General features: G+C 40.1%; 1 protein-coding gene across 1 annotated transcript; it reads left to right on the top strand.

Annotated features, from left to right (window-relative positions):
* Positions 3,129–4,079, top strand: LOC102179556 (olfactory receptor 10H2-like). The gene has a single exon (XM_005682215.2). It carries the CDS (start codon positions 3,129–3,131, stop codon positions 4,077–4,079), a length of 951 nt encoding a protein of 316 aa, XP_005682272.2.

Below are 22,797 nucleotides of genomic sequence, written 5' to 3'. Positions count from 1 at the left end.
CATCTCACATGCTAGTAAAAGAATGCTCAAAATTCTCCAAGCCAGGCTTCAGCAATACGCGAAATGTGAACTTCCTGATGTTCAAGCTCGTTTTAGAAAAGGTAGAGAAACCAGAGATCAAATTACCAACATCCGCTGGATCATGGAAAAAGCAAGAGAGTTCCAGAAAAACATCTATTTCTGCTTTAGTGACTATGCCAAAGCCTTTGACTGTGTGGATCACAATAATCTGTGGAAAATTCTTCAAGAGATGGGAATACCAGACCACCTAACCTGCCTCTTGAGAAACCTGTATGCAGGTCAGGAAGCAACAGTTAGAACTGGACATGGAACAATGACTGGTTCCAAATAGGAAAAGGAGTACATCAAGGTTGTATATTGTCACCCTGCTTATTTAACTTATATGCAGAGTACATCATGAGAAACACTGGACTTATTGAAACACAAGCTGGAATCAAGATTGCCAGGAGAAATATTAATAACCTCAGATATGCAGATGACACCACCCTTATGGCAGAAAGTGAAGAAGAACTAAAGAGCCTCTTGATGAAAATGAAAGAGGAGAATGAAAAAGTTGGCTTAAAGCTCAACATTCAGAAAGCTAAGATTATAGCATCTGGTCCCATCACTTCATGGCAAATAGATGGGGAAACAGTGGAAACAGTGTCAGACTTTATTTTTGGGGGTTCCAAATTCACTGCAGATTGTGATTGCAGCCATGAAATTAAAAGATGCTTACTCCTTGGAAGGAAAGTTATGACCAACCTAGACAGCATATTACAAAGCAGAGACATTACTTTCTTTGCCAACAAAGGTCCATCTAGTCAAGGCTATGGTTTTTCCAGTAGTCATGTATGAATGTGAGAGTTGGACTATAAAGAAAACTGAGCACAGAAGAACTGATGCTTCTGAACTGTGGTGTTGGAGAAGACTCTTGAGGGTCCAAGAGAAGACTCTTGGACTGCAAAGAGATCCAACCAGTCCATCCTAAGAAATCAGTCCTGAGTGTTCATTGGAAGGACTGTTGTTGAAGCTGAAACTTTAATACTTTTGACACCTGATGCGAAAAGCTGACTCATTTGAAAAGACCCTGATGCTGGGAAAGATTGGAGGTAGGAGGAGAATGGGATGACAGAGGGTGAGATGGTTGGTTGGCATCACCAACTCAACAGACATGAGTTTGGGTAAACTCTGGGAATTGGTGATGGACAGGGAGGCCTGGCGTGCTGTGGTTCATGGGGTCACAAAGAGTTGAACATGACTGAGTGACTGAACTGAACTGAACTGATCACCTCCATTTAGGTCCAAGACATTTCACCACCCCAAAAGGAAATTTTGAACCCATTAACAATCACCCACCATTAAACCTGTCCTCATTCCCTGGCAACTATTAACCTGTTTTCTATCTTGATCTGTTTACTATTCTTGATATTCCAAATAAGCGGAATCACACAATGATGTGTGGCCTTTTGTGACAGGCCTCTTTCACTCAGCATAAATTCTTTTTAAAATTTTAATTGTTAATTGGAGGATGATTACTTACAATATTGTGATGGTTTCTGCCATACATCAACATGAATCAGTCTTAGGGAGATATATGTCCCTGCTCTCTTAAACCTTCCTTGTACCTCCTCCCCACTCCACCCCTCTAGGTTATCACAGAGCACCAGATTTGCATTTCCTGCCTCACACAGCAAGTTACCACTGGCTATTTATTTTTCATATAGTAATGTACATGTTTCAATGCTATTCTCTCAGATCACACCATCCCCTCCTTCCCTCACTGTGTCTAAAATATGTTCTTTATGTCTGCATCTCCTCTGCTGCCTTCTACAAGTCGAATCAGCAGTACTATCTTTCTAGATTCCATATATGTGTATTAATATATGATATTTATCTTTCTCTTTCTGACTTACTTCATTCTGTATAATATGCTCTAGGTTCATCTAATTCATTAGAACTGACTCAAATGCATTCCTTTTCATAGTTGTGTAATATACCATTGTATATATGTACCACAACTTCTTTATCCATTCATCTGTTGATTGACATCTAGGTTGCTTCCATGTCCTAGCTATTGTAAATAGTCACTCAGCATAAATTCTTTAAGGGTCACCCATGTAGTAGTGTATATCAGTTCTTTATTCATTTGTATGGCTAAATGGTATTCCATTTACTCATTCACTAACGCACTTTCCAGTTTTTAAAAGTATTTTATTTTGCATCAAGCTTGTTTGTGGCAGAGAGAGAGAGAACCAGAGGGAGAGAGAGAACCAGAGGGAGAGAGGGAACTAGAGGGAGAGAGAGAACCAGAGGGAGAGAGAAGTACAGCTGATGGAGCAGGTTGGAAGGAGAGTTGACCTCACAGGGATCTGGGACAGATATGACTGTTGCCACTCAAGGAGGGAGATGAGAGAAGCCAAGTCTTGGCTTCTCTGTGAAGCATAAGGTTATTGATAGGAGAGCGGCATAGGAGTTGAACAGAGGCAAGGAGCTTCAGAGAATAGCACTGGGAACTGACCAGAGAAAGAGAACCCAGTGGGGATCAGAGAACAGGACTCTATTGTGATGTTAGTCAGGACCACGTCCTGTGAGGGACTCATGCAAGTTAGACCACACAGCAGTAGTAGCTAAGAGCTTTAAGGTCTATTACCTCATTTAAGCACCACAGAAGCTCTCCTTTCCATGTGGTAGGGGAGAGTTGGCTTCTAGCTGAGAGTTGAAATTAGGGGGTAGCCTGACCTTCAAATTTAGGAAGGGGTTGGTCTTATGAAGATGGGGATAAGCACAGAGCAACCAGCATGCTCAAAGACAGAAAAGCATGGGGGAAGGCTTGGTGGTGGTCCTGCATGGAGTTAATTATAGTAATAATAGCAGTCTTATTGCTATTATTAATATTTTTTAAATTAAGTTCTTGCTATGTGGCAGTATACGTGTTAGGGCACTTAAGATGCATGATCATTATTATGAACACCATTATTACGAACACCATTTTGCAGATGGATTAACCATAGCTTGGAGAGGTGAAGGAGCCTCTCCAGGAAGTCCTCCCAGGTAGGGCTCATTAGAGACTGTAAATTCCTTCCCACTGGGTCTTGTTCACTTTCTCCTCAAGCAGGTATGCTGCCATGTTGGGGCTAAACTACACCTCCGTGTCTGAATTCATCCTCATCGGCTTCTCCACCTTCCCCCAGCATCTCCTGCCCGTCTTCTTCCTTCTGTTCCTGCTGATGTACCTGTTCACGCTGCTGGGGAACCTGCTCATCATGGCCACCGTCTGGAGCGAGGGCAGCCTCCACACCCCCATGTACCTCTTCCTGTGCGCCCTCTCCACCTCCGAGGTCCTCTACACCTTCGCCATCATCCCGCGCATGCTGGCCGACCTCCTCTCCACCGACCGCTCCATCTCCTTCAGGGCCTGTGCCAGCCAGATGTTCTTCTCCTTCATGTTTGGCTTCACCCACTCCTTCCTGCTCACCGTCATGGGCTACGACCGCTACGTGGCCATCTGCCACCCCCTGCGCTACAACGTGCTCATGAGCCCCCGGGGCTGCGCCTGCCTAGTGGCCTGGTCCTGGGCTGGAGGCTCAGTCATGGGGTTGCTGGTGACATCTGCCGTTTTCCACCTCCCCTTCTGTGGTCTCAATGAGGTTCACCATTTTTTCTGCCATGTGCCTCCTCTAATGAAGTTGGCCTGTGGGAATAATGTACCGGGAGTGGCCCTGGGGGTGGGCCTAGTCTGTAGCATGGTCTTGCTGGGTTGCTTTCTCCTCATCCTGCTCTCTTACGCCTTCATCGTGGCCGCCATCTTGAGGATCCCTTCAGCCGAGGGCCGGCACAAAGCCTTCTCCACCTGTGCGTCTCATCTGACTGTGGTCGTTGTGCACTATAGCTTCGCCTCTGTCATCTATGTCAAGCTCACAGGTCTCCACTCTCAGCAAGGCAACATCTTGATAGCCATCACCTACACGATCCTCACACCTTTTCTGAGCCCTATCATTTTCAGCCTCAGGAATAAGGAGCTGAAGAACGCTATGAAGAAGACGTTCCTCAGCAAACTCTATCTTTCCAGCATCTGAGTGGCCGATGTGGAGGTGGTCAGGATACGGTAGAAAGATGAGCATGCCTTCATCTGTAAATGGGGTTAATAACGACTACTCTGCATGGCTGTTGTTTAGATTGGTGGGTGTGTGTGTGTGTGTGTGTGTGTGTGTGTGTGTGTGTGTGTGTGTGTGACAGCACCTATCACCTACTGAGTAGGTGCTCAATAAAAATTAACTTTTTCCTCCCCCTGCCTTGGTCTGTGTGTCTGATAATTTTGTATTTTAATCAAACAGCTTTATTGAGATATAATTCACACATTGAAAGTACACAGTTCTATTGGTCTTTGGTATATTTACTGAGTTATACAGTTGTCACCTTAATCATTTAAAAATAGTTTTGTCACTCTGAGAAGAAACCCATGTCCCTTCCTTTATTATCAATCACTTCCTACTTCTTCCCAATGCCCTTACCTCCCAGACTTAGGAAATGGCTTATCTGATTTGTCTATTTGCCTATTCTGGATATTTCATATAAATGGAATCGTACACAATGTGGTCTCTTTGAGGAGATCCTTTAACTTAGCACATAGTTCAAGGTTCTTCTATGTTGTAGAATGTACCAGAACTTCAGTACTCTTTATTGCCAAATAGTATAAGTATGGATAAATATGGATGGTCTTCCCAGGCAGTGTTGGTGGTAAAGAATATGCCTGCCAATGCAGGAGACATGGGTTTGATCCCTGGGTCAGGAAGATCCCCTGGAGAATTGCAAGGCAACCCTCTCCAGTGTTCTTTCTTTGAGAAACCCATGGACAGAGGAGCCTGGTGGGCTACAGTCCAAAGGGTTGCAAAGAAGTTCCACAAATCAAATCTCAATCAAAATACGTAACTCTGGGAAATCCCTAGCAATCCATTGGTTAGGACTCAGCATTTTCACTACCAGGGCTTGGGTTCAGTCCCTGGTCAGGGAACTATGGTTGGATAGTGATAAGAGATAGAATAGGACAAGTAAATAGTTTGAAAGTCCCACGAGGGGATTAAATACAGAGAGGGAACTTTAAGGGAGTTTAGGAGACTGTAAGTTAATGACCACTCAATGAAAGAATCCAGTAACCAAGCCACAGTCCACATATGTAGTTAAAGCACAAGACAATAGATATACTGTCTATATCTTGTTACCTAAAGTCAAGGAGTTAATGGACCTTGAAGAGTAGCATTTTTGCATGTAGCCAAGACAGGAATATAGGTGAAAGGGGCAAGAAATTAGGCAAAAGGGGGCATCATAGCATATGTTACCACACTTCTGCTAATATATATATATGATTTAAATAGTGCCATAACAGTCCTGGTTAGACCATATATATGGTCAAAGGAAGAATTAAGGATTTAACCCTTGACATCTATCTCAAAATGAAAAAGAAGGTGGTCTCCCCCTCCCCTCTCTTCCTTTGATTATAAAAATGTAGCCCTCATTGTTCTCAGGGCTGCACTCCCTTGCCTGACTGCTTGTGTCTCTTGCAAGCATCCTATGCTAATATACTCATTCTTTGTTCATTGCCTTGTCTCCCTCTGAATTCTTTCTGTGATGAGACAAAAGAACCCGAGCTTCAGTAGGTCCTGACACCAGATGAGCAGTGTCAATTAAAAGGTAGTGGGTTCAAGTGTGCTCCTAAGCTCCAGCTTGTGGGATCAAGTTCCTATCTGAGGTGTGGCTGGGTTTGAGTCTCGGCCCATGGGTGCAAGCTCCAGTATGAGTTTCGGCTGAGTGCGAGTCCCACCTGAGAGGGAGTGCAGTTTCAGTAGTACACCCTACAAGGAATTTTAATGAACCTAGATTTTTGAATCATCCCATACATAGAATATACACTAAAACCATTAACAGAGATTTTTTTCCTTGTGACTAGCAGTAAACTTTTACCAAGAGGTATGCTTGACTCCACATAGTCCCTGGCAAAAATCATATATATACATATATATGTATACACACACACACACACACACACACATACACACACACATACTGGCTCTTTCCCCTATATCTTAAGAGCAGTCCCCTCAGAGTTACCGAAAGCCTGTCTTCTGGGCTAAAATCCTCAGTAAGATCTTGAATGAAACTAAACTCACAACTCTCTCTCTCTCTTTTTTTTTTTTTTTTTAGCACTTTTGGAGAGCATGAAGGGACACGGAACAGACTTCTCTCCTTTGCCTGAACCCTATGAGTATCCAGAACCTTGGTACCAGCAAGGGCTTCTTGTGTCTGTCCATCTTCTTGGCAAGTCCAGACTGGAGGGTTTCTTCTGGGCCTCAAATCTCTTGTCTTGGATGATTATCCTGAGATTTATTCAGTGGTTATAAACTCCTCCCTGCAAGAAATAGATTTCCTTGAACTTAAACTCAAGAATAGGTATCTGGATTCCAGAGTTGAAAGACACTGGGAAGGTTCTCACTGGGTGATTAGGTAAGGGCTGACCTGGCATCTTTCCATGAATTGGTTACATTAACAGTTTGTCAGAATAAAAGTGAAGATATCATATGAGAGCCTTCAGATCTAAAGATAAGGGACATAGCTTCTACCAGCTGGTTGTGGCTTTCCCAACTAACTGAAAAAGGAGAAAAGGAAAGATATACGCATTTGAATGCAGAGTTTCAAAGAATAGCAAGGAGAGATAAGAAACCCTTCCTCAGTGATCAATGCAAAGAAATACAGGAAAATAATAGAATGGGAGAGACTAGAGATCACTTTAAGAAAATTAGAGATACCAAGGGAACATTTCATGCAAAGATGGGCTCAATAAAGGACAAAAATGGTATGGACTTAACAGAAGCAGAAAATATTATGAAGAGGTGGCAAGAATACACAGAAGAACTATACAAAAAGATCTTCATGACAGATAACCACGATGGTATGATCACTCACCTAGAGCCAGGCATCCTGGAATGTGGGGTCAAGTGTGCTTTAGGAAGAATCACTATGAACAAAGCCAGTGGAAGTGATGGAATTCCAGTTGAGCTATTTCAAATCCCGAAAGATGATGCTGTGAAAGTGCTGCCCTCCATATGTCAGCAAATTTGGAAAACTCAGCAGTGGCCACAGGACTGGAAAAGGTCAGTTTTCATTCCAATCCCAAAGAAGGGCAATGCCAAAGAAACTTCAAACTTTGCCCAATTGCACTCATCTCACACACTAGTAAAGGAGTGCTCAAAATTCTCTAAGCCAGGCTTCAACAGTACATGAACCATGAACATCCAGATGTTCAAGCTGGATTTAGAAAAGGCAGAAGAACCTGAGATCAAATTGTCAACATCCGTTGGATCATCGAAAAAGGAAGAGAGTTCCAGAAAACATCTATTTCTGCTTTATTGACAGTGTCAAAGCCTTTGACTGTGTGGATCACAACAAACGGTGAAAAATTCTTCAAGAGATGGGAATACCAGAACACCTGACCTGCCTCCTGAGAAACCTATATGCAGGTCAAGAAGTAACAGTTAGAACCGGATGTGGAACAACAGACTGGTTCCAAATTGGGAAAGGAGAACGTCAAGGCTGTATATTGTCATCCTGCTTATTTAACTTATATGCACGTGAGAAATGATGGGCTGGATGAAGCACAAGCTGGAATCAAAATTGCCAGGAGAAATATCAACAACCTCAGATATGCAGATGACACCACCCTTATGGCAGAAAGTGAAGAGGAACTTAGAAGTCTCTTGATGAAAGTGAAAGAGGAGAGTGAAAAAGTTGGCTTAAAACTCAACATTCAAAAAACTAAGATTATGGCATCCAGTCCCATCACTTCGTGGCAAATAGACGGATATACAATGGAAACAGTGACAGACTTTATTTTTTTGTGCTCAAAAGTCACTGCAGGTGATGATGACTGCAGCCATGAAATTAAAAGATGCTTGCTCCTTGGAGGAAAAGCTATGAGAAGCCTAGACAGCATATTAAAAAGTAGAGACATTACTTTGCAGATAAAGATTCTTATTGTCGAAGTTATGGTTTTTCCAGTAGTCATGTATGGATGTGAGAGTTGGATTACAAAGAAAGCTGAGCGCCAAAGATCTGATGTTTTTGAACTGTGGTGTTAGAGAAGACTCTTGAGTCCTTTGGACTGCAAGGAGATCCAACCAGTCAAAGGATCTAAAGGAAATTAACACTGAATATTCATTGGAAGGACTGATGCTGAAGCTGAAACTCTGATACTTTGGCCACCTGATGTGAAGAACTGACTCTGATGCTGGGAAAGATTGAAGGCAGGAGGAGAAGGGGACGATGGAGCATGAGATGGTTGGATGGCATCACCGACTCATTGGACATAAGTTTGAGCAAGCTCTGGGAGTTGGTGATGGACAGGGAAGTCTGGTGTGCTGCAGTCCATGGGGTCAGAAAGAGTCAGACACAACTGAGCGACTGAACTGAACTGAACTAACTGAGAAATTTATGAGAGTGTTGGAGGAAAGTCCTTATCTGTGCAGTAGTCTCATAGGGTAACCCATTCATTAATTTAAAATATTGCTTGCCTGGGGATGCACAGATAAGGATAGGGCGACCAGTGCTTTGAACACTGTCCCAGTTTTAGAGTGCTGGAGGGTAAGCTGAGACACATAAAAGAGCTGAAATGATTTTAGGGTGACACCAGAGGAGTTAGGTTCACAAACAACATAGCAGCCTACCGCACAGTTTTTTTTTTTTTTTAAATTGGAGGCTAATTACTTTACAATATTGTAGTGTTTTTGGCATACACTGGCATGAATCAGCCATGGGTGTACATGTGTTCTCCATCCTGAACCCCCTCCCACCTCCCTCCCCATCCCATCCCTCTGGGTCATCCCAGTGCACCAGCCCTGGGCACCCTGCTTCATGCATTGAACCTTGACTGGTGATCTGTTTCACATATGGTAATATACATGTTTCAATGCTATTCTCTCAAATCATCCCACCCTCTCCCTCTCCCACAGAATCCAAAAGTCTGTTCTTTACATCTGTGTCTCTTTGGCTGTCTCGCATATAGGGTTATTGTTACCATCTTTCTAAATTCCATATATATGTGTTCAGTTCAGTTCAGTTCAGTCGCTCAATCATGTCCACCTCTTTGCCACCCCATGAATTGCAGCATGCCAGGCCTCCCTGTCCTAGTATACTGTATTGGTGTTTTTCTTTCTGACTTACTTCACTATGTATAATAGACTCCAGTTTCATCCACCTGATTAGAACTGATTCAAATGTATTCTTTTTAATAGCTGGGTAATTTTCCATTGTGTATATGTACCACAGCTTTCTTGTCCATTTGTCTGTTGATGGACATCTAGGTTGCTTCCATGTCCTGGCTATTATAAACAATGCTTCAATGAACACTGGGGTACACGTGTCTCTTTCAGTTCTGGTTTCCTCAGTGTGTATGCCCAGCAGTGGGATTGCTGGGTCATAAGGCAGTCCTATTTCCATTTTTTTTAAGGAATCTCCACCCTGTTCTCCATAGTGGCTGTACTAGTTTGCATTCCCACCAACAGTGTAAGAGGGTTCCCTTTTCACCGCACCCTCTCCAGCATTTATTGGTTGTAGACTTGGATAGCAGCCATTCTGACCAGCATGAGATGATACCTCATTGTGGTTTTGATTTGCATTTCTCTGATAATGAGTGACGTTGAGCATCTTTTCATGTATTTGCTAGCCATCTGCATGTCTTCTTTGGAGAAATGTCTATTTAGTTCTTTGGCCCATTTTTTGATTGGGTCATTTATTTTTTTTGGAATTGAGGCATAAGAGTTGCTTGTATATTTTTGAGATTAAGTCTTTGTCAGTTGCTTCATTTGCTATTATTTTCTCCCATTCTGAAGGCTGTCTTTTCATCTTGCTTATAGTTTCCTCATTGTGCGAAAGCTTTTAAGTTTAATTAGGTCCCATTTGTTTATTTTTGCTTTTATTTCCATTACTCTGGGAAGTGGGTCATAGAGGATCCTGCTGTGATTTATGTCGGAGAGTGTTTTGTCTATGTTCTTCCCTAGGAATTTTATAGTTTCTGGTCTTACGTTTAGATCTTTAATCCATTTTGTGTTTATTTTTGTGTATGGTGTTAGAAAGTGTTCTAGTTTCATTCTTTTACAAGTGGTTGACCAGTTTTCCCAGCACCACTTGTTAAAGAGATTGTCTTTTCTCCATTGTATATTCTTGCCTCCTTTGTCAAAGACTCAGTTTTCAGTAGTAATTTTATTTCAATAAACCAACTTAAAAAAATCATTTTATTTTTTTGTCTGTGGTGTATCTTTGTTGCTGCATGCGGGTTTTCTCTAGTTGCAGTGAGTGGGGTTGCTGCAACCACCACAACTTTAAGTGGGCTTCTCATTGCAGAGAACAGGCTCTAAGCATGCAGGCTTCAGTAGCCGCAGCTTGTGGGATCTAGAGCATTGACTCAGTGGTTGTGGCACAGGCTTAGTTGCTCTTGGCATGTGGGATCTTCCTGGTCCAGGGATCGAACTGGTGTCCGTTGCATTACAAGGTGAATTCTTAACCACTGGACCACTAGGGAAACTCCCAACTTTAAAATGGGAAATAAAGCCCCCAAACAGAAGAAAAAGGAGCACCAGATAGCCAAATTTATTACTCTGGCTGCGTTTATGTAAGTACCTAGCTTATACTTCTAAGTGCTTACTCAAATGAGGACTTAAGATATCACTCAGAAATGATCAAGATGGGATTCTTTTGACACTTCAAAATTGGCTTTTTGTGCATACAGTTAGAGAAAGCTGGCTTGATAAAACATCTTTTCAAAATTCTAGCTCAGAACAAAAATCCTTCTAGGAAGACCTTATATTTCTTTTCCTGTGCCTTTGAGATGTAAATGTTTTACCAGGGCTCTCAGGAAATGCTTATCTGGACCATTTCCAATCCTGGAAGGCGGAAGAATGGGAAAGAGGTCCTTTTAAGCGGAAGCCAGTATACTTAACTTGTTTCAATGTTATTTATAAACTAGTGAGTTTTATACTGTAATATCTGCTTCATGGCTAAGTTTAAAAATGAAAACTATGGACTCTCTGTGTCTGTTTGGATGTATGTGTGTCTATGTGTGTACATTGTAGATATGATAGGTTTCTACCTCATTGCCAAAATTATTTTGTTAATGAGCTTCATTTAATTGGCTGAAGGGATATTAAGCATTTACCTAAATTCTCAGAAATATAGTAGACACTGATTCAAATGAGTTTCAGGTTCATGCACTCTGGGAAATATTCATATTAAATTAAAATTCTGTACTAAAGTTAGTTAAAGATGGTTGGTTTAACTAAAACAGACATGTCTTTAGAGACACCAGTTTTAAGTATAATACGTGTATTTAGCAAGGTTGATTAAAACTCACACAGGATTATATTGTCCATTTTATAAAGTCTGTCTATTGAAAAAAAACTTGGGATGATTTCTGACTTGGTCTAATGTCTTATGAAATTATGGGAAATCTGTTGGAGACAAGTGAATTAAATAGATACAAATGAGATAACAGCTTTTAGGTGAACTGTTTAAGAATAAACATATTTAATGGTATGTCTACTTAAAAACAGTTTTTTCAGATTTTTGATAACTTGAAACTTTAGCATTTTGATAAGTTAAATAATAGAAGTTTATTGAATATTTAGATCATTCCCAGATAAAATGATACTGAAACATTAATTATGGAACATAGGCTTTATTTTTAAAGAGAAACTATTTTTATGGCTATTTATAATTATGTTTGGTTCCACACTGAGAAGCTTTCTATAAGAAAGCTTGCTTTTAAAAATTATAAATAGCATTTAAAATTTTTATAATCTATAGAATGCTAAAATAAAAGAGTTTATAATTGCATACTTCTTAATTTTCATTTTAGGTTTTAAAGGTCAAGAATTCTAACTAATACATATAATCAAAACTACCATTGTTAATTAAAAAAAAAACTGTGTGGAAAAAAAATGTATAAGGAATTGAAATGTATTTTGTTAAAAGAAAAGAAAGAAATTTTGTCCTAAAGAGAGGTTATCAAAGAGAGAGAGACACACACAGAGAGAGAAATACACAAAGCATAGGACAAAATCTGAAGATAATCTGAAAGTTATAAAAGGTTTATGAGAAAAGAATGCTGAGAAAAAACAATCAGGACTGAATAAGATTAGGATAAATTTAGTTGGGTAAATTAATTGTTAAAGTTGAAGTATAGATGATTTACAAAATATATATTTGTTTTAGGAGTGCAGCATAGTGATTCAGTATTTTTATAGCTTACATTCCAAGTAAACAAAAAATACTGGCTATATATTCCCTGTGATGTGTATGTATTTTTGTAGTTTCCTTACCGGTATTTTATACTTAGTAGTTTTTACCTCTTAATCCCTTACCCCTGTATTGCCCCTTCCTTCTTCCCACTCCCCAATGGGAACTGCTAGATTGTTCAATCTGTGAGTATGTTTCTGTTTTATTTATTTCTTTGTTTTATATTTTAGATTCCACATATATGTGGTAACATAGGTATTTGTCCTTCTTTGTCTAAGAAAGAATAATACTAAGCATAATATCCTCCAGGCCCATCAATGTTGTTGCAAAGACAAAATTTTATACATTTTAGTGGCTGAGTAATATTCCATTCTGTACATACACCACATCTTTATCCACTCATCTGTTGAGGAGCACTTCAGTTCCTTCCATATCTTGGCTATTGCAAATAATGCTGCTATGGACACTGGGGTGAAAATATCTTTTCAAATTAGTGCTTTGCTCTCTTCAGATATATACCCAGGAGTGAAATTTCTGGATCACATGGTAGTTCTACTTTGTTTCTTTGAGAAACCTCCACACTGTTTGCTTCCCAGTGGCTCAGTGGTAAAGAACCTTCCTGCAATGCTAGAGTTGCAGGAAATGAAAGTTTGGTCAGGAAGACTCCCTGGAGAAGGGCATGGAAACCCACTCCAGTATTCTTGCCTGAAGAATCCCATGGGCAGAGGAACCTGGTGGGCTGCAGTCTATGGGGTCACAAAGAGTTGGACACGAATGAAGCAATTTAGCATGCACACAGGCCATATGTTTTCCATAGGGGCTGCGCCAATATACAGTGTACTAGGGTCCCTTTCCTCCACACCCTTGCCAACACTTGTTATTTGTAGACTTTTGACAATAGCAGTTCTGACCGGCGTGAGATGATATCTCACTGATATGTTGATTTGCATTTCTCTGGTTGAACACCTTTTCATTGGTCCCTTGGCCATAGGTATATCTCCATTGGAAAACTGTATTTTTGGTCTGCCCATTTAAAAATCAAGGTTTTTTTTTTTTGACTTGTGTGAGTTGCTCATATATTTTGAATATTATCTCTTTCTTGGTCATATCATTTGCAAATACTTTCTCCTATATCATAGGCTGTCTTTTTGTTTTGTTGAAGTTTTTAACTCAGTCCCATTTGCTAATTTTTGCCTTTTTTTTTTTCAAGCAGACTATTTCAAGAAAATATTGCTGTGATTTATATCAAAGTCTGTTTAGCCTATGTTCTCTTCTAGTTTTATGGTTTCAGGAATGCATTCATAACCCATTATGAATTTATTTTTTTTATATGGTGCAAGAAAATGTTCTAATTTTATTATTTACATGTAGCTGTCCCATTTCCCAAGCACCACTTATTAAAGACATTGCGAAGCAGCTGAACTGAATTGAGTGGACATGACTGAGCAGCTGAACTGAATTGAGTGATTTCCATTGCTGTGCAAAAGCTTTTACATTTAATTAGGTTCCATTTATTTATTTTTCTTTTATTTATTCTGCTGTAGGAGACTGAACCAAGAAAATATTGCTATTATTTATGGCAAAGTGCCATAAATGTTTTCTGCCTATGTTTTCTACTGAGTTTTATGGCTTCAGATCTTACCTAAACACATTTAACCCATTATTAATTTTTAATATTGTGTTAGAGAATGTTTTAATCTCATTGTTTTACATGTAGTAGTCCAGTTTTCTCAGATTGTCTTTCACCATTGTATATTGTAGATTGCTTTTGGTAGTATAGACTTTAAAATAATATTATTCTTTTATCCATGAACATGGGATATCTACCAATTTTTGATAGCATCTTCAATTTTTTTATCAGTATTTCATAGTTTTCACAGAAAAAGTCATTTACCTCTTTGATTAAGTTTATTCCCAGGTATTTTATTCTTTTTGATGTGATTTTGGTATGAAGAAAAGCAACAGATTTCTTAGTCTTATAAGTTAGATAACTAAAATAATTTAGTCTTATAAGTTAGATAACTATGATAACTTAGTCCTATAAGTTAAAAATTTACTGAATTCATTTACTAGTTGTGATTTTTTAAAGTAGTGATTTAAGATTATATATATATATATATATATATATACACACACACACAAACACAAATACACATGGACATCACCAGATGGTCAACACTGAAATCAGATTGATTATATTCTTTGCAGCCAAAGATGGAGAAGCTCTATACAGTCAACAAAAATAAGACCAGAAGCTGGCTGTGGCTCAGATCATGAACACCTTAAGCCAAACTCAGACTTAAACTGAAGAAAGTAGGGAAAACCGCTAGACCATTCAGGTATGACCTAAATCAAATCCCACATGATTATACCATGGAAGTGAGAAATAGATTTAAGGGCCTAGATCTGATAGATAGAGTGCCTGATGAACTATGGAATGAAGTTCGTGACATTGTGCAGGAGACAGGGATCACGATCACCCCCATGGAAAAGAAATGCAAAAAAGCAAAATGGCTGTCTAGGGAGGCCTTACAAATAGCTGTGAAGAGAAAAGAGGTGAAAAGTAAAGGAGAAAAGGAAAGATATAGGCATCTAAATGCAGAGTTCCAAAGAACAGCAAGAAGAGATAAGAATGCCTTCTTCAGTGATCAATGCAAAGAAATAGAGGCAAACAACAGATTGGGAAAGACTAGATTTCTCTTCAAGAAAATTAGAGACACCAAGGAAACATTTCATGCAAAGATGGGCTTCATAAAGGACAGAAATGGTAGGGACCTAGCAGAAGCAGAAGATATTAAGAAGAGGTGGCAAGAATACACGGAAGAACTGTACAGAAAAGATCTTCATGACCCAGATAGTCATGATGATGTGATCACTAATCTAGAACCAGATATCCTGGAATGTGAAGTCAAGTGGGCCTTAGAAAGCATCATTATGAACAAAGCTAGTGGAGGTGATAGAATTCTAATTGAGCTGTTTTAAATCCTGAAAGATGATGCTGTGAAAGTGCTATACTCAATATGCCAGCAAATTTGGAAAACCCAGCAAGGGCCACAGGACTGGAAAAGGTCAGTTTTCATTCCAATCCCAAAGAAAGACAATGCCAAAGAATGCTCAAACTACTGCACAATTGCACTCATCTCACACACTAGTAAAGTAATGCTCAAAATTCTCCAAGCCAGGCTTCAGCAATACGTGAACCGTGAACTCCCTGACGTTCAAGCTGGTTTTAGAAAAGGCAGAGGAATCAGAGATCAAATTGCCAACATTGGTTGGATCATTGAAAAAGCAAGAGAGTTCCAGAAAAACATCTATTTTTGCTTTATTGACTATGCCAAAGCCTTTAACTGTACGGATCACAATAAACTGTGGAAAATGCTGAGAGATGGGAATACCAGACCACCAGACCTGCCTCTTGAGAAATCTGTATGCAGGTCAGGAAGCAACAGAACTGGACATGGAACAACAGACTGGTTCCAAATAGGAAAAGGAGTACATCAAGGCTGTATATTGTCACCCTGCTTATTTAGGTTATATGCAGAGTACATCATGAGAAACGCTGGAATGGAAGAAACACAAGCTGGAATCAAGATTGCCAGGAGAAATATCAATAACCTCAGATATGCAGATGACACCACCCTAATGGCAGAAAGTGAAGAGATGCTAAAAAGCCTCTTGATGAAAGTGAAAGAGGAGAGCGAAAAAGTTGGCCTAAAGCTCAACATTCAGAAAATGAAGATCATGGCATCTGGTCCCATCACTTCATGGGAAATAGACGGGGAAACAGTGGAAACAGTGTCAGACTTTATTTTTTTGGGCTCAAGAATCACTGCAGATGGTGACTGCAGCCATGAAATTAAAAGATGCTTACTCCTTGGAAGAAAATTTATGACCAACCTAGATAGCATATTGAAAAGCAGAGACATTACTTTGCCAACTAAGGTCTGTCTAGTCAAGGCTATGATTTTTCCAGTGGTCATGTATGGATGTGAGAGTTGGACTGTGAAGAAGGCTGAGTGCTGAAGAATTGATGCTTTTGAACTGTGGTGTTGGAGAAGACTCTTGAGAGTCCCTTGGACTGCAAGGAGATCCAACCAGTCCATTCTGAAGGAGATCAACCCTGGAATTTCTTTGGAGGGAATGATGCTAAAGCTGAAACTCCAGTACCTTGGCCACCTCATGAGAAGAGTTGACTCACTGGAAAAGACCCTGATGCTGGGAGGGATTGGGGCAGGAGGAGAAGGGGACGACAGAGGATGAGATGGCTGGATGGCATCACGGACTCAATGGACGTGAGTCTGAGTGAACTCCGGGAGTTGGTGATGGACAGGGAGGCCTGGTGTGCTGTGATTCATGGGGTTGCAAAGAGTCGGACACGACTGAGAGACTGAACTGAGCGGATATATATATATAGTGCTATATCATCTGCAAATAGAGAAATTTTTACTTTTTTTTCTCCACTTTGGGTGCTTTTATATCTTTTCCTTGTCTGATTGCTGTATCTAGGATTTCCAATATTATGTCAAATAGAGGTGGCAAGAGTGGTCATACTTGTCCTGATTCTGATTTTAAAGGAATAGTTTTCAACTTTTCATTCAGTTGTAATGTTAGCAGTGGGACTGCTACAAATGGTCTTCATTACGTTGAGATATGTTCCTTCTATACCAACTTTGATGAAAATTTTAAATCATGAATGGATGTTGAACTTGTCAATTTTTTCTGCTTCTAATTAGATAATCATGTGAGTTTTATCCTCTGTGTGGTGTATCGCACTGGTTGGTGTGTGGATATTGAAATATTCTTGCATCCCTGGAATTAATCCCTCTTGATAGTCATGTATAATCCTTTTTAAAAATTGTTAATTTTGGTTTGCTAATATTTTTGAGGATTTTCATCTGTATCATCATGGCTATTGACCTGTAACTTTCTTTTTCCTTGTAGTGATTTATCTGGTTTTGGTATCAGGGTAATGATGGCCTCATAGGATGAATTTGGGAGTGTTCCATCTACTTTTTTTGCAGTATTTTGTGAAGGATATGTATTAGTTCTTCCTTATATATTTGGTTGAATTCCTCTGTGAAGCTGTTTGCTCCTAGAGATTAATTTGTTAAACAACTATTGGGTTAATAAAGAAACCAAAAGAGAAATTAAAGATTATATTGAGGTGAATGTAAATGGATAACAACATAACACAACTCGGAATACAGCAAAAGTAGTTCTAGGAGGGAAGTTTATTGTGATTAACACTACATTAAGAGAGGAAGTTCAGTTCAGTTGCTCTGTCGTGTCCGACTTTTTGCGACCCAATGAACCACAGCACACCAGGCCTCCCTGTCTATCACCAACTCCCGGAGTCCACAGAAACCCATGTGCGTCAAGTCGGTGATTCCATACAACCATCTCATCCTCTGTCATCCCCTTCTCCTCCTGCCCTCAATCTTTCCCAGAATCAGGGTCTTTTCAAGTGAGTCAGCTCGTCGCATCAGGTGGCCAAAGTATTGGAGCTTCAGTTTCAATATCAGTCCTTCCAATGAACACCCACAACTGATCTCTTTTAGGATGGACTGGTTGGATCTCCTTGAGGTCCAAGGGACACTCAAGAGTCTTTTCCAACACCACGGTTCAAAAGCATCAATTCTTCGGCACTCAGCTTTCTTCACAGTCCAACTCTCACATCCATACATGACCACTGGAAACCCATAGCCTCGACTAGATGGACCTTTGTTGGCAAAGTAATGTCTCTGCTTTTGAACATGCTGTCTAGGTTGATCATAACTTTTCTTCCAAGGAGTAAGCATCTTTTAATTTCATGGCTGCAGTCACCATCTGCAGTGATTTTGAAGCCCAGAAAAATAAAGTCAGCCACTGTTTCCACTGTTTCCCCATCTATTTGCCATGAAGTGATGGGACTGGATGTTATGATCTTAGTTTTCTGAATGTTGAGCTTTAAGCCAACTTTTTCACTCTCCTCTTTCACTTTCATCAAGAGGTTTCTTAGTTCCTCTTCACTTTCTGCCATAAGGGTGGTGTCATCTGCATATCTGAGGTGATTGATATTTCCCCCGGCAATCTTGATTCTTGCTTGTGTTTCTTCCAGTCCAGTGTTTCTTCCAGTCCAGTGTTTCTCATGATGTACTCCGCATAGAAGTTAAATAAGCAGGGTGACAATATACAGCCTTGATGTACTCCTTTTCCTATTTGGAACCAGTCTGTTGTTCCATGTCCAGTTCTAACTGTTGCTTCCTGACCTGCATACAGGTTTCTCAAGAGGCAGGTCAGGTAGTCTGGTATTCCCATCTCTCTCAAATCTTCTACAGTTTATTGTGATCCACACAGTCAAAGGCTTTGGCATAGTCAATAAGGCAGAAATAGATGTTTTTCTGGAACTCTCTTGCTTTTTCCATGGTCCAGTGGATGTTGGCAATTTGATCTCTGGTTCCTCTGCCTTTTCTAAAACCAGCTTGAACATCTGGAAGTTCACAGTTCACGTATTGCTGAAGCCTGGCTTGGAGAATTTTCAGCATTATTTTACTGGCATGTGAGATGAGTGCAATTGTGCAGTAGTTTGAGCATTCTTTGGCATTGCCTTTCTTTGGGATTGGAATGAAAACTGACCTTTGCCAGTCCTGTGGCCACTGCTGAGTATTCCGCATTTGCTGGCATATTGAGTGCAGCACTTTGACAGCATCATCTCTCAGGATTTGGAACAGCTCAACTGGAATTCCATCACTTCCACTAGCTTTGTTCGTAGTGATGCTTTCTAAGGCCCACTTGACTTCACATTCCAGGATGTCTGGCTCTAGGTGAGTGATCACACCATTGTGATTATCTGGGTCATGAAGATCTTTTCTGTACAGTTTCTTTGTATTCTTGCCACCTCTTCTTAATATCTTCTGCTTCTGTTAGGTCCCTACCATTTCTGTCCTTTATTGAGCCCATCTTTGCATGAAATGTTCCCTTGGTATCTCTAATTTTCTTGAAGAGATCGCGAGTCTTTCCCATTCTGTTCTTTTCCTCTATTTCTTTGCATTGATCGCTGAAGAAGGCTTTCTTATCTCTTCTTGCTATTCTTTGGAACTCTGCACTCAGATGCTTATATCTTTCCTTTTCTCCTTTGCTTTTCACTTCTCTTCTTTTCACAGCTATATGTAAGGCCTCCCCAGACAGCCATTTTGCTTTTTTGCATTTGTTTTCCATGGGGATGGTCTTGATCCCTGTCTCCTGTACAATATCATGAACCTCATTCCATAGTTCATCACGCAATCTATCTATCAGATCTAGGCCCTTAAATCTATTTCTCACTTCCACTCTATAATCATAAGGAATTTGATTTAAGTCATACCTGAACTGTCTAACGGTTTTCCCTACTTTCTTCAATTTAAGTCTGAATTTGGTAATAAGGAGTTCATGATCTGAGCCACAGTCAGCTCCTGGTCTTGTTTTTGTTGACTCTATAGAGATTCTCCATCTTTGGCTGCAAAGAATATAATCAATCTGATTTCGGTGTTGACCATCTGGTGATGTCCATGTGTAGAGTCTTCTCTTGTGTTGTTGGAAGAGGGGGTTTTCTATGACCAGTACATTCTATTGGCAGAACTCTATTAGCCTTTGGTGTGTGTCATTCTGTACCCCAAGGCCAAATTTGCCTGTTACCCCAGGTGTTTCTTGAATTCCTACTTTTGCATTCCAGTACCCTATAACGAAAAGGACATCTTTTGGGTATTAGTTCTAAGAGATCTTGTAGGTCTTCATAGAACCATTCAACTTCAGCTTCTTCAGCATTATTGGTTGGGGCATAGACTTGGATTACTGTGGTACTGAATGGTTTGCCTTGGAAACAAACAGAGAACATTCTGTCATTTTTGAGATTGCATCCACGTACTGTGGAAAATTCTGAAAGAGATGGGAATACCAGACCACCTGACCTGCCTCTTGAGAAACCTATACGCAGATCAGGAAGCAACAGTTAGGACTGTACATGGAAGAACAGACTGGTTCCAAATAGGAAAAGGAGTGCGTCAAGGCTGTATACTGTCACCCTGCTTATTTAACTTATATGCAGAGTACATCATGAGAAACGTTGGGCTAGAGGAAGCACAAGCTGGAATCAAAATTGCCAGGAGAAATATCAATAACCTCAGATATGCAGATGACACCACACTTATGGCAGAAAGTGAAGAGGAACTAAGAAGCCTTTTGATGAAAGTGAAAGAGGAGAGTGAAAAAGTTGGCTTAAAGCTCAACATTCAGAAAACGAAGATCATAACATCCAGTCCCATCACTTCATGGCAAATAGATAGGGAAACAGTGGAAATAGTGGCAGACTTTATTTTTTTGGGCTCCAAAATCACTGCAGATGCTGACTGCAGTCATGAAATTAAAAGACGCTTACTCCTTGGAAGGAAAGTTATGATCAACCTAGACAGCATGTTCAAAAGCAGAGACATTACTTTGCCAACAAAGGTCCATCTAGTCAAGGCTATGGGTTTTCCAGTGGTCATGTATGGATGTGAGAGTTTGACTGTGAAGAAAGCTGAGCACCAAAAAATCGATGCTTTTGAACTGTAATGTTGGAGAAGAGTCTTCAGAGTCCCTTGGATTGCAAAGAGATCCAACCAGTCCATTCTGAAGATCAGCCCTGGGTGTTCTTTGGAAGGAATGATGCTAAAGCTGAAACTCCAGCACTTTGGCCACCTCATGCAAAAAGTTGACTCATTGGAAAAGACTCTCATGCTGGGAGGGATTGGGAGCAGGAGGAGAAGGGGACGACAGAGGATGAGATGGCTGGATGGCATCACCGACTTGATGGAAAGGGTTTGAGTGAATTCCGGGAGATGGTGATGGACAGGGAGGCCTGGTGTGCTGCAATTCACCGGGTTGCGAAGAGTTGGACATGACTGAGCGACTGAACTGAATTGAACTGCATTTCAGACTCTTTTGTTGACTATGATGGCTGCTCCATTTCTTTTAAGGCATTCCTGCCCACAGTAGTAGATATAATGATCATCTGAGTTAAATTCACCCATTCCAGTTCATCTTAGTTCACTGATTCCTAGAATGTCAGTGTTTACTCTTGTCATCGCCTTTTGACCACTTCCTTCTTGCTGTGATTCATGGACCTAACATTCCAGATTCTTATGCAATATTGAATCTTTACAGCATTGAACTTTGCTTCTATCTCCAGTCCCATTCACAACTGGGTGCTGGTTTTTCTTTGGCTCCATCCCTTCATTCTTTCTGGAGTTTTTTCTGCACTGATCTCCAGGAGCATATTTGGTACCTACTGATCTGGGGAGTTCATCTTTCAGTGTCCTATCTTTTTGCTTTTTCATACTGTTCATGGGGCTCTCCAGGCAAGAATACTGAAGTGATTTCTCATTCCCTTCTCCAGTGGACCACGTTCTGTCAGACCTCTCTGCCATGAAAGGTCCCAAATGAACACCTGAAATTTACATCTCAAAGAATTAGGAAAAGAATAGACGAAGCCCCAAATTAGTAGAAGGGAGGAACTAAAAAGAAATCAAAGCAGAAACAAATAAAACTTAGATTAGAAAAGCAATAGAAAATATCAATGAAACTGAGAGTTGGCTCTTTGGAAATAGAAACAAAATTGACAAAACTTTACTAGACTACTCAAGAGAAAAAAGAAAGAAGGCTCAAATAAAATCAGAAATGTAAATGGGGACATCAAAACTCGTACCATAGAAATGCAAAAAATCAGAAGAGACTATTATGAACAATTATACACCAACAAATTGGACAACCTAGAAGGGATGATAAATTCCTCCAAACACAAAACCTACCAAGAGTGACTCATGAGAATTAGAATATGTGAACAGATCAATAACAAGTAAAGAAATTGAACAAGCAGTAAAAAATTTTGCGACAAAGAAAAGCCCAGAACCAAATGATTTCACAGGTAAATGTTACCTAGGATCAATGCCAATCATTTTCAAACTCTTCCAAAAACTCTTTTTAGTTCATCCTGAAGAAGAGGGGACACTTCCAAACTCATTAACAATGCCAGCTTTGCCATTATACCAAAGTCAGATAACAACAATACTAGAATAGCAAACTACTGGCCAATATCCTTGATAAATATAAATTCAAGTAATCTCAACAAAATACTAGTAAGCCAAGTTCAGAAGCACATTGAAAGAATCAGAAACCAAGGGAGAGAGGCCAAGATGATGGAGTAAGTCATTTTTTTTGTGGAGACAAATACTTTATTTTCTTTTGTGTATTTCTTACGATTTAAATAGTAATGATGATAAAACACTAGACACATTGCTTGACACATGGAAAAGATCCAATTCTGGTGGCATTTCTTATTATGTTTTGGTTATTTTGTTTATTCTTATTTTGGGGAAAGGGGAAATAAAATCTCTTGTTAATCCACTCAAAAAGAATCATGTGCATCAGGGTCCTGACACATCCACGTGGTGCTTCCCACCTGCCTATAGATAGAGAACATATTCTTAGGCACAGACAATGGGATGGAGTCAATCTCACTGG

Source organism: Capra hircus, chromosome 7 (genome assembly GCF_001704415.2).
Source record: "Capra hircus breed San Clemente chromosome 7, ASM170441v1, whole genome shotgun sequence".
Lineage (NCBI taxonomy): Eukaryota > Metazoa > Chordata > Mammalia > Artiodactyla > Bovidae > Capra > Capra hircus.
This window is presented reverse-complemented; position numbering and strand designations above follow the sequence as displayed.